This window comes from Elephantulus edwardii, unplaced genomic scaffold (genome assembly GCF_000299155.1).
Source record: "Elephantulus edwardii isolate Elephantulus edwardi_28Jun2011 unplaced genomic scaffold, EleEdw1.0 scaffold00057, whole genome shotgun sequence".
Lineage (NCBI taxonomy): Eukaryota > Metazoa > Chordata > Mammalia > Macroscelidea > Macroscelididae > Elephantulus > Elephantulus edwardii.
Genome location: NW_006399807.1, coordinates 9217378 through 9230470, shown reverse-complemented (window position 1 = coordinate 9230470; position 13093 = coordinate 9217378). Strand labels below are relative to the sequence as shown.

The following is a 13093-nucleotide window of genomic DNA, read 5'->3' as shown; positions in this document are numbered from 1 at the left end:
CACCGCACCGCACCGCACCACATACACACATGCAGCCCCTGCTCACTTCTTCACTGAGTCACCACCTCGTGGGAAACACTTGGCTGGCCTCATCCTCCTGAGGTTCCATTTTCTGCTGGACCCTAGCTTGTCCTTTGACATTCTCTCTGTTTTAGGAGCTGAATTTAGGAAGACGAGAGGAGTATGACATTTTGGATAAGAGGAGGGGCCGGGACCATGATCCTGAGATGGGAGGGAAACAGGTAGGTGATTCCTGTGAGACCCTGTGGTAAGGGGTGGGTGCTCAACCTGGACAGGGAAGGGACAGTCCTCCGCCCCAGTGCCCACCCCCCACTGCTGGACTTGACCCTAATGTGGGTGGGCCAGGAGTGAGAGGAGGAATGGAGTTTTCCGTTTTCTGGCCTTCCTCTTCTTTCTCTCTGGGCTACACTCTGCACCACAGGGCCCCTCGCTGGTGCATGTGGAACCCCCCATGCTCCACCCCCTGTACCACCACAGCCGACTTGACCGCTCTCAGATGGGCACAGCTGGCCTCTGTGCACCAGGAGGCCTGGCCTGGTGAATGGAGCCATGCAGATAAGGGCGAGGCCCTGGGACAGGAATTCTGGGTCCCTGATACTCAGACCATGGCCAAGGTTTCTTTTCCAGTGTTCTGGCCTCTTGTCTCTGGAAGAGCCCTGATCAGGGTCCTCTGCAGACCAGGGCCCAGCACAGGAGCTGGAACTGACACTGCTCAGAGACCTCTGTGCTCTGGTTCACACCTGACCCCAGCTCCCTACAGTCTATCTGAGCTCCACTTGGCATGGGGTGTTAGAGTGAATAGGCACATTGGGGAAAACATCCTCTGTGGGCCTCACTCCCTCCATGATTCTTCCTCCTCTGTGATCTCCCCTTTTCTGTCGTCTTCCCTTCCCTCTTCCGTGGCCCTTCCCTTTCCACAGTTCTCCCTCTTCCTTGGTCTTCCCTCTATGGTCTTCCCTCCTCATCCTTGGTCCACAGCTGTGCCCATGCCCCTTGTATGTGGATAAGGAGACAGTGGGTCCATTGGGGAGATAAGTGGGTGGTTCTTCTCTCAGCCGGACCTGCTGGACAGTGGCAGATCCTGTCAGGCTCCTACCGAGGGGTACACACATGGTTCATCTTCAATCAAAATTCTGGGACCACAGAGAGAAAGAAAACATCTCACTTGTAATCTTATGGCACAAGATTGTGAGGTTGATGGCAGGTGTGTGCCAGGGCTGAAGAGCCAGGATGCATCCGTGAGGGTCAGGGAAGAACCCCAGCTCAGAGCCCCTGTCCTGCAGAGGACACCAGTGTGCGTGGTGAAGAGTGAGGTGTGCAGGGCGGAGGCCAAGCAGAAACCAGGGGTGGCTGGGGAGCGGAATGTCTCATGGAGCAGCTGAGCTTCCTGGGGAGTTGGGCTGTAGCTCTCAAGACCTGAGTTCCAGGCGAGCTCTGGTGGCCTAGTGGCAAGAAGTTGCACTGAAATTTCAGAGGTATGTGGTTCGAATCCACCAGATGCTCTGCTGGAGACGGAGGAACAATCTCCTGTATCAGTCAGATCTGATTTGATGGTACACACAAAAAATAATGAAATAAAATAAAAAAAAATTATAAAAAAGACCTGAGTTCCCTTTTCTTAAACTTTTCTCTTTTTTTTCCTTCTTAGCAGAGGAGAAAGAACCCTCAGGATGGTTTGTACAATGTGAGTAGAAGGACTCTTATGTTTGACCTTGGACAGGGGAACAGAGAGTGAGAGGTGGGCACAGGGGAAGCCCTTTCTTCACACTCTGCTCTGCCCCTCTGAGCTCCTTTTCCTGGGACCAGATGACTTAGAGGAAGCCCCTTAGCTGGGCAGTGGAGTGTCCTTCTCATCCTCAGCCCTTGATCCTGCTGCTGGAGTTCTGAGGTCTGTCAGCCTGGAAGGCTGGGGTGGCGAGTGGGCAGGCTCCTCTCTCAGGACCTCCTGTTCCTGGGTATTCTGCTCAGCATTCTTTTTATTCAAAAGGTCAAGCTCACCATCCCCTATCTGGGTGGGCACCTCTCTGTCAGTAACCTAGAGTGAAGGGAACTTCTTTTCCCTCCTGTTATCAGCTTTTGTTAGTTGTGTGAAGAGATAACTGGCTCAAATATATAAATGCCTGGGTTGTGCAAAAGGTTTGTTCTAGACTAGCAGTGACCTAAAGGTTGATGGTTGGAGATAACCCGGTGGTGCTGTGGAAGAAAGGCCTGGTGATGTGTTTTAAGGATCACAGCCAAGAAGGCCCTGTAGGGGAGGTTCTCCTCATAGCACATGAGTTTGCCATGAATTATAATCTACTCTATGAATATTGGTTGGTTGGTTTGTTGTTGTTTGCAGGAGGGCTTCCCTTACATTGCCCTTTTGTTAGAACATTTTGTCTTTCTGAGTATAATCTGAGCTTGGCTCTGTCCAAAGGATCAGGCCTGGGGAGGGTGGGGTTGGAGCTGGTTGCAGCAGAGCTGTTTGTGAAGGAGGCTCAGAGTCTTGATTGTAGAAGCTGCTCGCTATCTGGAGCATCGGGAGGCTGCTTCCTGCAGGGGAGCTCAGTGCTTTCGGCCCTAGTTACAAACTGTGATCTCGCTCCCTCTTCTCCAGTCTCTGCAGAAGAACAAGATGGCGGAGGCCTACAGTGAGATCGGGATGAAAGGCGAGGTGAGAATGCTGCTGATGCATCTGGAAGGGTTGCCACGGACAGTTGCTCCAACAAAGTCCATCCCTGTCCTGTCCTCAGAGCACCTGTGAAGCTCACATGATGGCCGGACGCTGGTGTCAAAGGCTAACACTGCTTCACCCAGCTTGACTGGCATGAGGCGCTAGGGACGGGCTGATGCTTTTAGGATTACAAACCCAACGTGCATCCTAAAACAGCCTTAGCTTTACAAAAGCATGTCACATCTGTTACTGTTCGTAACTGCAGAGCTGGAGGTGCGGGCCCAGAGCCCCTAACACACACAGTCCTCACATCAGAGCATCAGCACAGTAAACTCAGCCCACGTGGCTGGTCCCTCCAGCCTGCTGATGTCCACAGTGACCCAGTGGCAAATGGGCACTAGGGGGTACAGGACGTCAGAGTCCTCAACACAGGTCAGACACCTCCACCCGGGTTGGAGAACCCAGGTTTACACAGATTCCATGGCCAAAGCTGTAGCTGTGACCCATCTGGTTGTGTAAGTGCCTTTGAATCACCAAGAATTCTGAGAGCTGCAGGGAGGCCCGTTTATTCCGGGTAGTGGCCAACAAAGCCAGGCCCCAGTGTAGCCCAGATCCTAGGAACCTCACCGGCAGAGCCGAGCCAGGTAGACCTATCTCGTCCCAGTCAGTGTCAGGCCGCACTGTCCCCTGCAGAAGGACAAGGTCAACCAAAGATCAGGGGCGGATGTGGGGCTGGAGATACTCCCCTCCGGCAGCTGTGCCACTCCTGACTGCCTGAATCACTGACATTGTTTTCATTTCACGTTCAAAGAACCAGCGGCGGAGAGGCAAAGGGCAAGAAGGCCTTTACCAGGTGAGTGTGGATACGGGCCTCTGAACGGCAACCGCTCCTCCTTTCAGAGGTGGCAGCTGACAAGGGGCACTCGAAGCTCCCACTTCAGGCTTGTTGGCAGCACCAGCTCTTACAGGGCAAGTCCTGGGACTTGAATACAGCCCTGTGGTGATGCCACGTGGGCAAATCCCTAGGGCTGAGCAGGGACTCCCTGTTGGAGCTGTGACCACTCGGCTTCCAGTGAGGCCGCGGGGCCCAGCGTTGCTGGCTCACAGCAGACAGAGCTGCTGCAGGGTGGCGTCTTGCTGAGATGCAGTAGAAGGAAACCACACAGGAATTTTGGCCTATGTGCGTCCACTCCCCAGGCCCTTCCTGAAGATTCTTTCTGTCCTCAGACTGAGTAAGAGTAGGAGGATGGGCAGGGAGGGGGAATTTAAGAAAACAATACGATGTTATTGTTTTCAAATGCCTAATTTATGCAGATCAGGGCAAATAATTATGCAAAAAGAAGCATAATTATTTCATTGCTGGTACTCCGAGGTCCTCAGTGCTGGTTCCCCGGGCTGCTTAGTGCTCACAGCATCCTAAAGTGGGGGTGCTGCCTTCACAGGGAGGCCAGAGGTGCTACAGAACCTATGTGGGGCAGGCTTAGATGCAGTCGACAACAGGTTTGGTTTTTATGGGGGGGGGTCTGTCAACCCTTCTCCTTTCAGCCCTATACCAGGGAGGGGAGCTCTATCAGCCAAAGCCAAGGAGGCACCCTTGCTCCCAGTGCTGGGAGGTGGTCAGTGCTGTTTGGTCAGTGCTAGAAGGGCGCTGGGAGGCTCCGAGCTCTGGGGGTAGGGCATTTGGGAAGCCCAGCAGAGGGTCAGTTGTTCTGACATCCTCCTCGTGCAGCCTCCCCACCTGTGAGCTGGATGGCTGACTTGGGCCTGGAAGGTGGGTGGTCAGTGGCTGGGCTTCAGAAAGCACCCGGAAGTGTTTCCCACCATACGGGGCTCACTCTCCCCTTGTGTTCTGGCTTCGCAGGGGCTCAGCACGGCCACCAAGGACACCTATGACGCCCTCCACATGCAGGCTCTGTCCCCTCGCTAACAGTATGGGCACCTGGTGCTCACAGCTGACCTGCAGACACCCGGATTGTCCAAGACACAGGACACGGCATTTACAGGGCACAACTCAGTTCACGCACGTTGCTCAGCCACCAACGATTCTCTCTCTAAATAGGATACTTCAAATTTTAACATTCGTCCCTATCCATTTCCAAACTATCTAAAGACCATTGTCCCTGGACTCTCTGGGAGTGTGTCTTCTGGGGTCATGGTCCTGTTTTTGACAAGCCAGCTGCGAATGTGGCATGCCTCAGATTTCCCGGCTTGTTGGTGACAGTGACCCTCCCTCTTCCAGTGGTGCGGTGCTCTGCCCCAGGAGATGGGTACATCCCACCTCAACAGTGAAGTCTATGTCTTGTAAAGTCCCCAGAGAACCCCCAAATGTTACATATGTCCCCACAGCCTGTCCTGCTCTGCTTCTGTATGAGTGGCTTCACTCCTGCTGTAAATTTAGCTTCTGTTGTCAACTTTCAAGGTAATGTGTGATCGAGCCGAAGAGGCTGTTGTGTCTCCTCGAGCGGAGGGCCAAGCAGAGGGGAAGATGGGCAGAGTCCAGGCAAGCCTGCAATGTCCAGAAGCGGCCAAGGGAGGGCAGGAGGAGTCAGCAAGGGCCTCGTTAGGACAAGAGACTGCAGGGACCCAAAGATGAACAAGGTTGCCCGTGCTTACATGGAGCTCACAGGGGAAATGAGATGTAAACCAGCCAGTGTAAGAACAGGAAGGGTGAGGGGTTGAGAGGAGGGAGCAAGACTATGTTTTCTGAGTTCACCTTACACTCTGAATGTGCCGGCCTTAGGGCCCAGCACCTCTCCGACATGTGAAGATCCCATTGGACCATGGCCCTTGGTAACCCCAGAGCACTTCTGGAACATCTCTGCAATTCAAGGGCATGTGGCCACGTTGGAGAACCACCCTCCTGCTTTGCTTGGTTTTAATTTATACTGGTTTGCTGAAGCCATGCTATTTTGCGTAATAAATGGTGCAGTGGCAATGGTTTGTGGTCAGCTTTGTTTTTTAGCAGTTGAGCCTGAAGTGGTAATTCATTCGTCAGGGAATTGCTTGCTGCCTTTGCTGTAGGGAAACCTGAGATTCCCAGGAAAGGATGGGGTGGTTCTGGGGAGCATGTGGGTGAACACAGGTGCATAGAGGGCCGGCTAGATGGTGGTGGTGCCCAGTGCGGCTCCCTGTGCCAGGACCAGCCTGGGACTTAGCCTGGAGCCCCTTAGCTCTGCCAGCCTGTGGACATGGGGACAAGACCAGACCAGCATCCAGGCATCCTGTTGAGCAGAGGGTGTCTGAGGTAGAAACAGCAGCTGATGCCACAGAACAAACGCTGCCATGACTTGGAGGAGGGGAGAACTGAGGGCTTAAAAGGTGGCCATATCCCCAACAGCATGTCTGTTAGTTGAAGAAAGGACCTGACTCACCAAGCCTACTGACTGTTGTGTGCTGTAGGTTTTAACCTGCAGCAACTGAATTTTTCAAAGAGATTTCTGGGTGGTTATTATTTGGTCAGAAGGTCCAGTACTGTGGTCCAGTACTGTTGGGATAGATTGCATCCCAATGTTGCAAAAACAAGATCCTCAAGACCAGGTCAAATGGCAGTACCATGATGGAGAAAAGACCGAGGCTGCCAACAATCACATCCTGGTCAAATCCACAACCAACACTCTTGACACTGTTGTTATGTGCTGTCAAGTCTAGTATGACCGATAGCAACCTCATGAACACAGATCTGAATCCTGTCCCATCCTGTGTCATGCTCACACTTCCTGACACACTAGAGCCCATTGGGGCAGCCACCATGTCAGTCCACCTGATTGAGGGAGCAATTGACTTTGAGTTGTCAACCTTTCAGCCTGTTGCACACCTGCAGAGCCATTTGCTGTCAAGTTGATCTGAACTCAAGGTGGCCTTCCACCTCCAGTGGGTTCCACGTGATGTCTGCAGGAAGGGCTGGTCTTTGGCCAACAGCCCAGTGTTTGGCTCCACACTAGCAGCACTCCTCTAATTTCGGGTAAAGATTTTGAAATCAGTACTTTTACTTGTTTTGCACAAACTCCAAGGTATGGCTGTTGAAACCAAAATAAAATCTGTTCGCACTGAGTTGATCCTGACTCATGGGGACCCTGTAAGACAGAGGACTGTTCTTTAAGGGTTTCATGCTGTGAATCGTTATGGGGAGATGGTCTGTCTACTGAGGAGCAGCTGATGGGTTCAAACCACTGACTCTTCAGTTAGTAACCAAGCGCTTAGTCACTGCCGAGACCCACTAGCGCTACTTCAGCCATTGCTGTTATGAACTGTCAAGCTGGGCCTGACTCACAGCTGACCCTCCAGTGGGCTTTGAGAGGCAGTAAACTACACAAGAGAAGATTGTCCATCTTTCTTCACAGAGCAGCTAGTAGATTTGAACAGTGTGCTTCTGGGTTGGCAGTGTAATCCCTTACCCACTAGCCCACTGAAGCTCAGCCATTAAAGCTTCTAAGACTTTGAGATTCCAACAGTACTGCTTACAGGCCTTCACACTGAGAAGGCATTCATCCGGCCTCAGAGTGAATTCAATCCAAGGCATTGCTGGTTACCAAGGAGAAGGCGAATTAGTGATGTAAAGTTCTGCCATTGGATTGTGGCCACATCACATGAAAGGCCACAGTTTCACCCTGCAGGCAGGTCAGGATGCTCCTAAGTCAAGCAGGTGAAAGCAGAGTGAGGCAGGGAGGCCTGCTGAGGCCTCGGAGGGCCCAGGGGAGTCCTTGTGGCGAGATGGGCCTCAGGACCACTATAGATCACAATGGCTGAAGGCAGCCAGTGAAAACTGTGCACTCTGCTCTTAAAGCAAAGGAGTAAGTGGTCCCATCATGATGGTCTGGCTGCCTCCATTCTGACTTAAGTTCATTTCTGAAACCAACTGGAAGCCTCCTTTGGGCTGCGACTAGTCAATACCAGGAGTACATCACACACGTTTTATTAAAATAGGCTTTACATGCCTTTTAAACGCTTTGGCTCATTTCTCAAAGTACCTAAGCCTCATGCTTCAAGGCCAGTTGAGTTAGATCCTGGCTATGTCAGCTGCATGACTGGCTTGAAGATAAGGGGAGGTTTCCCAGTTCTACCAAGAATTTGACTCATGGTGCAGAGACAGAAGCTGGCAGTGAACTGTGGTGCTGGAGTGGTGTGCGTGAATGGGGAGGGCCAGATCAGGTGACATGCCAGGAACTGAGACGTGCTGACAGAAGCAGAAAATGCCATCTGTACCCTAGCCTCCTTTCCCAACTGAAGTCTGGTAGTATCTTCTCCAGAGGACTAGAGTTCTTCAATCTCAACAGACTTGATTGTATGATGTAACTTTAGCATATTTCAAAGGGGGGAAAAAGACCATGCTGCATGTAAACATCTTTTGAAAGATACAGCCCTGTTCTCAAGTGTTAATATATGAAGTTGTGTGACCTAAAATCAAGGAAATAATAGGATCTCCTATGAATTAAAATGGAAGCTTTTGGTTTTTTGAGTGGTCTTTGATGCCACTGAATGCATAGGTGGTGGTTATGTGCTTTTCAGTCAGAGCTGACTCATTAACTAACTCTTCCGTATCATGTGGGAGATTGTCTATCTTTCTCCTGAATGTGGATATTTGTAATCAACTATTGCTGTACTGAGGTAACCTGGGGTGCTGTGATGCTGAACCTTGTGCCATTGGCGTGTCAATCACCATAAACGTTACCCATGGTGGGAAGTGTTTGGTGGAGCTCTCAGTTTAATACAAGTTTGGAAGCAGGAGTGTCACCCACCTCCTAAACCACATGCCTCTGCAAACTCTTATGAACTTTGATAAATGTCGGCAGTTATAGGAAGGCTTTTGTTCATAGGGTCGCTGTGAGTCATGCTCGACTCGAAGACAATCAACAGCAAACATTTTTCTTCTTCATTAAGTTTCAAAGGAAGCTCTTGTGGCCAAGCTGTGCTGCAATCCCAAAGGATCCTGCTCTGTGGGAGAAGGGTGAGCAATCTCCTCTCAAGGATTTGTTGTTATGTGCTGAAAAGCCGCCTGCGACCCATAGTGACCCTGTGTACAGCAGTTCTGAAGCCTGCCCTGTCCTGAGCCTGTCTTACTGATTCAACACACCTAACTCTGTTTCCCCAGTTACTGTATCAATCCATCACACTTGGGGTCTTCCTCTCCTGTGCCGTCCCTCCACCCTTCTGAGCATGAAGCCCTTCTCCGAGGACTGGTCCCTCCTGGCCACGTGCCCAAAATATGTGAAATAAAGCTTCAAAGTCCTAGCCTCCAAGGAGAAACTTGGTTTAACCCTCTCCAAGAAAGACTTGTTTTCTTGGCAGTCCATGATATGTTCAAGACTTCTCCAGCACCACAACTCTAAGGCATCTACTCTGTCTTCTTTAGTCATTGTCTAGCTCTCTGGTGCACAGCAAGTAATGGTGAAGACCACGGCCTGGATTAGGCCATTTTAGTCTCTAGACTGACATTGTTGCTTTTCTCTAGAGAGGTTCCTGACAAAGATTTTCCCAGTGCAATTCATCTTTTGATTTCCTGACTGCTGGCGCCAAGAATGTTGATTGTGGAGCTAAGCAAGCTGAAATTTTTAACAACCTCAATCTCTTCTCCATCTGTCATGGTGCTGCCAATCGGCTCAGTGGTGAGAATGTCTTCTTGATGTTGAGTTCCGCAGCAGATGCTTCAGGTCCTCCTCTGTTTCAGCAAGTAAGGTTGTGTCATCTGGATAATTTAGGTTGTTGATGAGTCTTCCTACAATCTTGCCTCTGAAAACCCACTTGGAAGGTCAGTTATGGGTTGCTTCTGACTCAGTGACACACAAGAAGATTCAAGGTTCTACTTAGACTAAGACTCAAGATTCCAGATTACACTGACTGCAGGCTTGGCAAGGTAAAAAACGAGCAAAGGGTCAATTCCAGACAGAACTCCAGAGGGTATTTTAAGTTTCGCCACGTTCTGCTTAGCTGTAGGTCTTGGGTCTGTGAGTAACTCATGAAGAATTTTGAGGCTTCATGTTTGTCATGTGATTGCTGGCCCAAAAGTACCTTTATGAACTGATTTAAGTTCTAACTATAAAAATCTTTCATAACTTCTAACTTTAGTCTTCAGAGAGGACCAGGCAGTAAGGACAGAGAATACTTAATCCTCTCATTTAACAGAGCTGTAGAACTGGGTTAGAAGGTAATGACATTTTTTAAGACTTTAGGGTCACAGAATTTATTCAGTAGTTTGTCTTCATTCCTATTAGGATGTGGCAAAGAAGGTGTTTTGCTAACGCTTTTCTCAGGCTACTGAATATGCCACTCCTCTTGCAGAATAGCAACCTCATCCTGACAGCAGGTCGTAATGGTTCTCTCCCATCCTACAATGAAGAGGATGCCGGACTACCAGTTAGCACGTGCTGTTCAGACAGGGGCACCTCTCATAGTTCTTCAACAAGCTCAAGTTACTGTGGTTTGTTTATTATTTTTTAAATGTTTCTATTTAGGAAATCAACAAATTGTACCAAGTACTAAATGTTGAGTTGTATAATAAGCTAGAGGTGCCCTGGTGGGGTATTCATAACATATTAGGCTGCAAACCAAAAGGCTAGCAGTTCAAACCCACTAGCTGCTCCTTGGGAGAAAGATGGCAGACTCTTTCCTTGACTATTTACAATGGAAACTCCATGGAGGTGGAATAGACTTGAAAGCAGTGGGTCTGGTCCCTTAGTTTATAATAAGCTAGAGGGAACCTAGTAAGTTGGGGTGAGGGTGAGCAGTGCACCTGCAGGTAGAAGAATCTGATGTTAAATTCTGGTCCCCCTCATTCAGAGGGCCTCCAGAGAGTAAAAGCTCAGAAAATATTAGATGGGTGTACAGTTTAAACAACACATTTAGAAAAATTGAGTTCAATCCTAGTTCTGAAGACAAAATACACAATGAGAAGGGAGCTCTGAAGAATTTTCTTCAGGATCAATAAAGGGCCTGTGTGTTTGATCACTAAATATTGCCAGTCTGAAGGAGGCTACAGCCACTCAACTAACCATATGGAGGGTCTGGACAGGGAGCCTAGGGACAGCTGGGGCAGGGTGGGGACCCTGTGCTCACCCAAATTCTGGGGTCCTGAGAACACAGGACCAGTAAGTTAGAAGGAGGCAAGGAGCTTGGATAAGGCTGTGTGAGTGAAACACCCAGAGTCCAACAACCTCAAAGAAACTTCAGACAATGTGAAAACACTTGGAAAATGGTTTAATGATGTTTCACAACAGAAATGAACTGTACAGTTACAGTAAGTTTAATATATATAAAAAATTACAGCAGACAAATGCATCTACACAAAATCTACCATTTCATTCTGATTCACTGTCACCTACACAATCTCTCCCAAGCCTACAGCCCCCAGTGGGCAGCCCCAGGTGGGGGAACATATAAAGGGCACTTTAAAGAGACAGCACCTCTCATATTCCCCACCAATCCCCCAGGCCTCAGGAGGGATCAGCTAATTCCCCAACAGGTTGCTTGTGTTTCAGGTTTTCGAAACTGAGAAAAAGTGTGTTTCCCAGGGGCATGGTTTGGAACAAGTTACCAGCTGATTCTTAGAAAATATTCCTATCAGAGGGGAAATGGCTAAGCAGATATTCTGGGGAAGTGAGGCTATATAACAGCCACCCAGACTGCAAAGTGACCTAAGAAGAAATGTAAAGGGACTCCCAACAAACTACTGAGGAACTGTCACTGCCGCAATTAAAGCCGCTGGACAATTTTGGATAGAATCATTTACACCACATCCTAAGTTTCCACAAAAAGAACTCAAACTCACATTTTAAAGTACATAAAACAAAAGTTTTGGAAGGCCAAGGGGCCAATCTCCCCTTGTGTCCCTCCTTTGACAACAGTGGAAAAACACCCCTGAATCAATATTTTTTAAAAAAGAAAAGAAGGGTAAGGGAGCTAAGATATTTAAAGACAGAGAGAAAGAAAACATCGTTAGAAAACACGATCACTGTCTCTTTAAAACAAAGCAAGATCCCAGGTGGGACCAGCAATCAGCGAAAATGCAATCCAAAATTGACACCTGGTGGAAGTTTATTACTGCATATTATGTACACTCAGAACTTGTTAATTTTTTTTATTATGAACACCTAGGCAGTGAAAACTGTTATGTTAATACATACATAGACACACTCAAAACATACAAAAATACTATTATTTCAAACTACTAAGAATAGGACAGGTCAGTTATTTTCATGCTATGACTTTAAGAGCATTACATTGAAACAAACAAGAAGTTAAATGACTTTTTTTTAATATCCCAGAAATATACCAAAATATACATCTAAGCTTTGGAATTACTGAGGTTAGACTAATGCAAGTGCTGGGTAATCGTACTTAATACACAAGTCTAAGGTTCTGCAGGAAAGAAATTATCTTTGGTATCTGCATCAGGCTATTATTATTAACATTTGGATTTTGCTTTGGGATAGAGCTTGTATGACCCTAGAACCAAATACCCCCCTCCCCCAATCAACTGAGATTAAAAAGATTCATGTAAAAAGTTCCTTCATTTGCAATCCCCCCTCCCCCCAAGTTAAAAAGTCACAGGCATCTACCTAGCACAAAAGGTTGTGAAATACAATGCATAGTTGCACAGTGGTGCTGCAAAAAGGGAAGAAAACTACAATAAAGAGAAAATGAAAAGCTTACAATCTTTCCACGACAGCCACTTCCAAGCAATTCCAGTAAAGGGAAAAAAAAAACCACAACCAAATCACCAAAAAAACCCCCAACACAAACCAAAACAAAACACCACCAAACCAAATGCCAGAAAGGAAAGCTCAGAAGGGCACCTCAGATGGATTGCTGGAACAGCCCCGAGTGAGGGCGCCCAGAGAGCAGCCTGTTGCCTGCCAATGTCTGCAGCGTCCCCCCACTCTGTGGAGTCCTCGGCCCAGTCAACAACAGCTCCCACCTGCCCTGTGCTAAGTCCCTGTGGTGACCCTGGTTGTTGGAGGGTGGATTATGGTGGTGACGGAGTTTTGTCTTTTGCTTTTGGAAAATCAGAAATGCCAATCTTGTTCCACAGCATGTTTGCAGGTATGTTGACCTGGGCTAAACTTCCACATGCTGGAAAGCCTGGGTGTGGAACGCATCCTCCCTGCCCTCGCCTGCTCCTCAAAATGCCAGGACGCCACAGACTGGGTTGAAGCTGAAGACTTCCCTTTTCTTTGGTTTTTTTGTTTGTTTTGAGTTTATACAATCATTAAGAAATCTTTGGTTTTGGCTGGAAATTTAAAAAGCAAAACAAAACAAAGAAACCACCCTCCCCTGGCTTATAGCAGCAGTGTTTGGACCTGGCAAAGCATTTTCAACGTTGGGGTGGAAGCTGAACATTGGGAACTACATTCAAAGAAAAGGTGAAAGGGCTGGGGGGGATGCAGCTTCTAGAAAGCCCATTGGATAGAAGATTGTCAAATAATA

At 48.5% G+C, this 13093-nt stretch overlaps 1 protein-coding gene across 1 annotated transcript in view; it reads left to right on the top strand.

The window, feature by feature from the left end:
* The window catches only part of CD247 (CD247 molecule), a 17986-nt gene extending 13385 nt beyond the window's left edge, over positions 1-4601 (top strand). The window contains exons 4-8 of the mRNA XM_006887447.1: positions 156-242; positions 1670-1705; positions 2618-2674; positions 3486-3527; positions 4536-4601. Of these exons, the coding sequence (XP_006887509.1) occupies positions 156-242; positions 1670-1705; positions 2618-2674; positions 3486-3527; positions 4536-4601 (288 nt within the window). The remainder of the gene's footprint in view (positions 1-155; positions 243-1669; positions 1706-2617; positions 2675-3485; positions 3528-4535) is intronic.
* The last annotated feature ends 8492 nt before the right edge of the window (positions 4602-13093 follow it).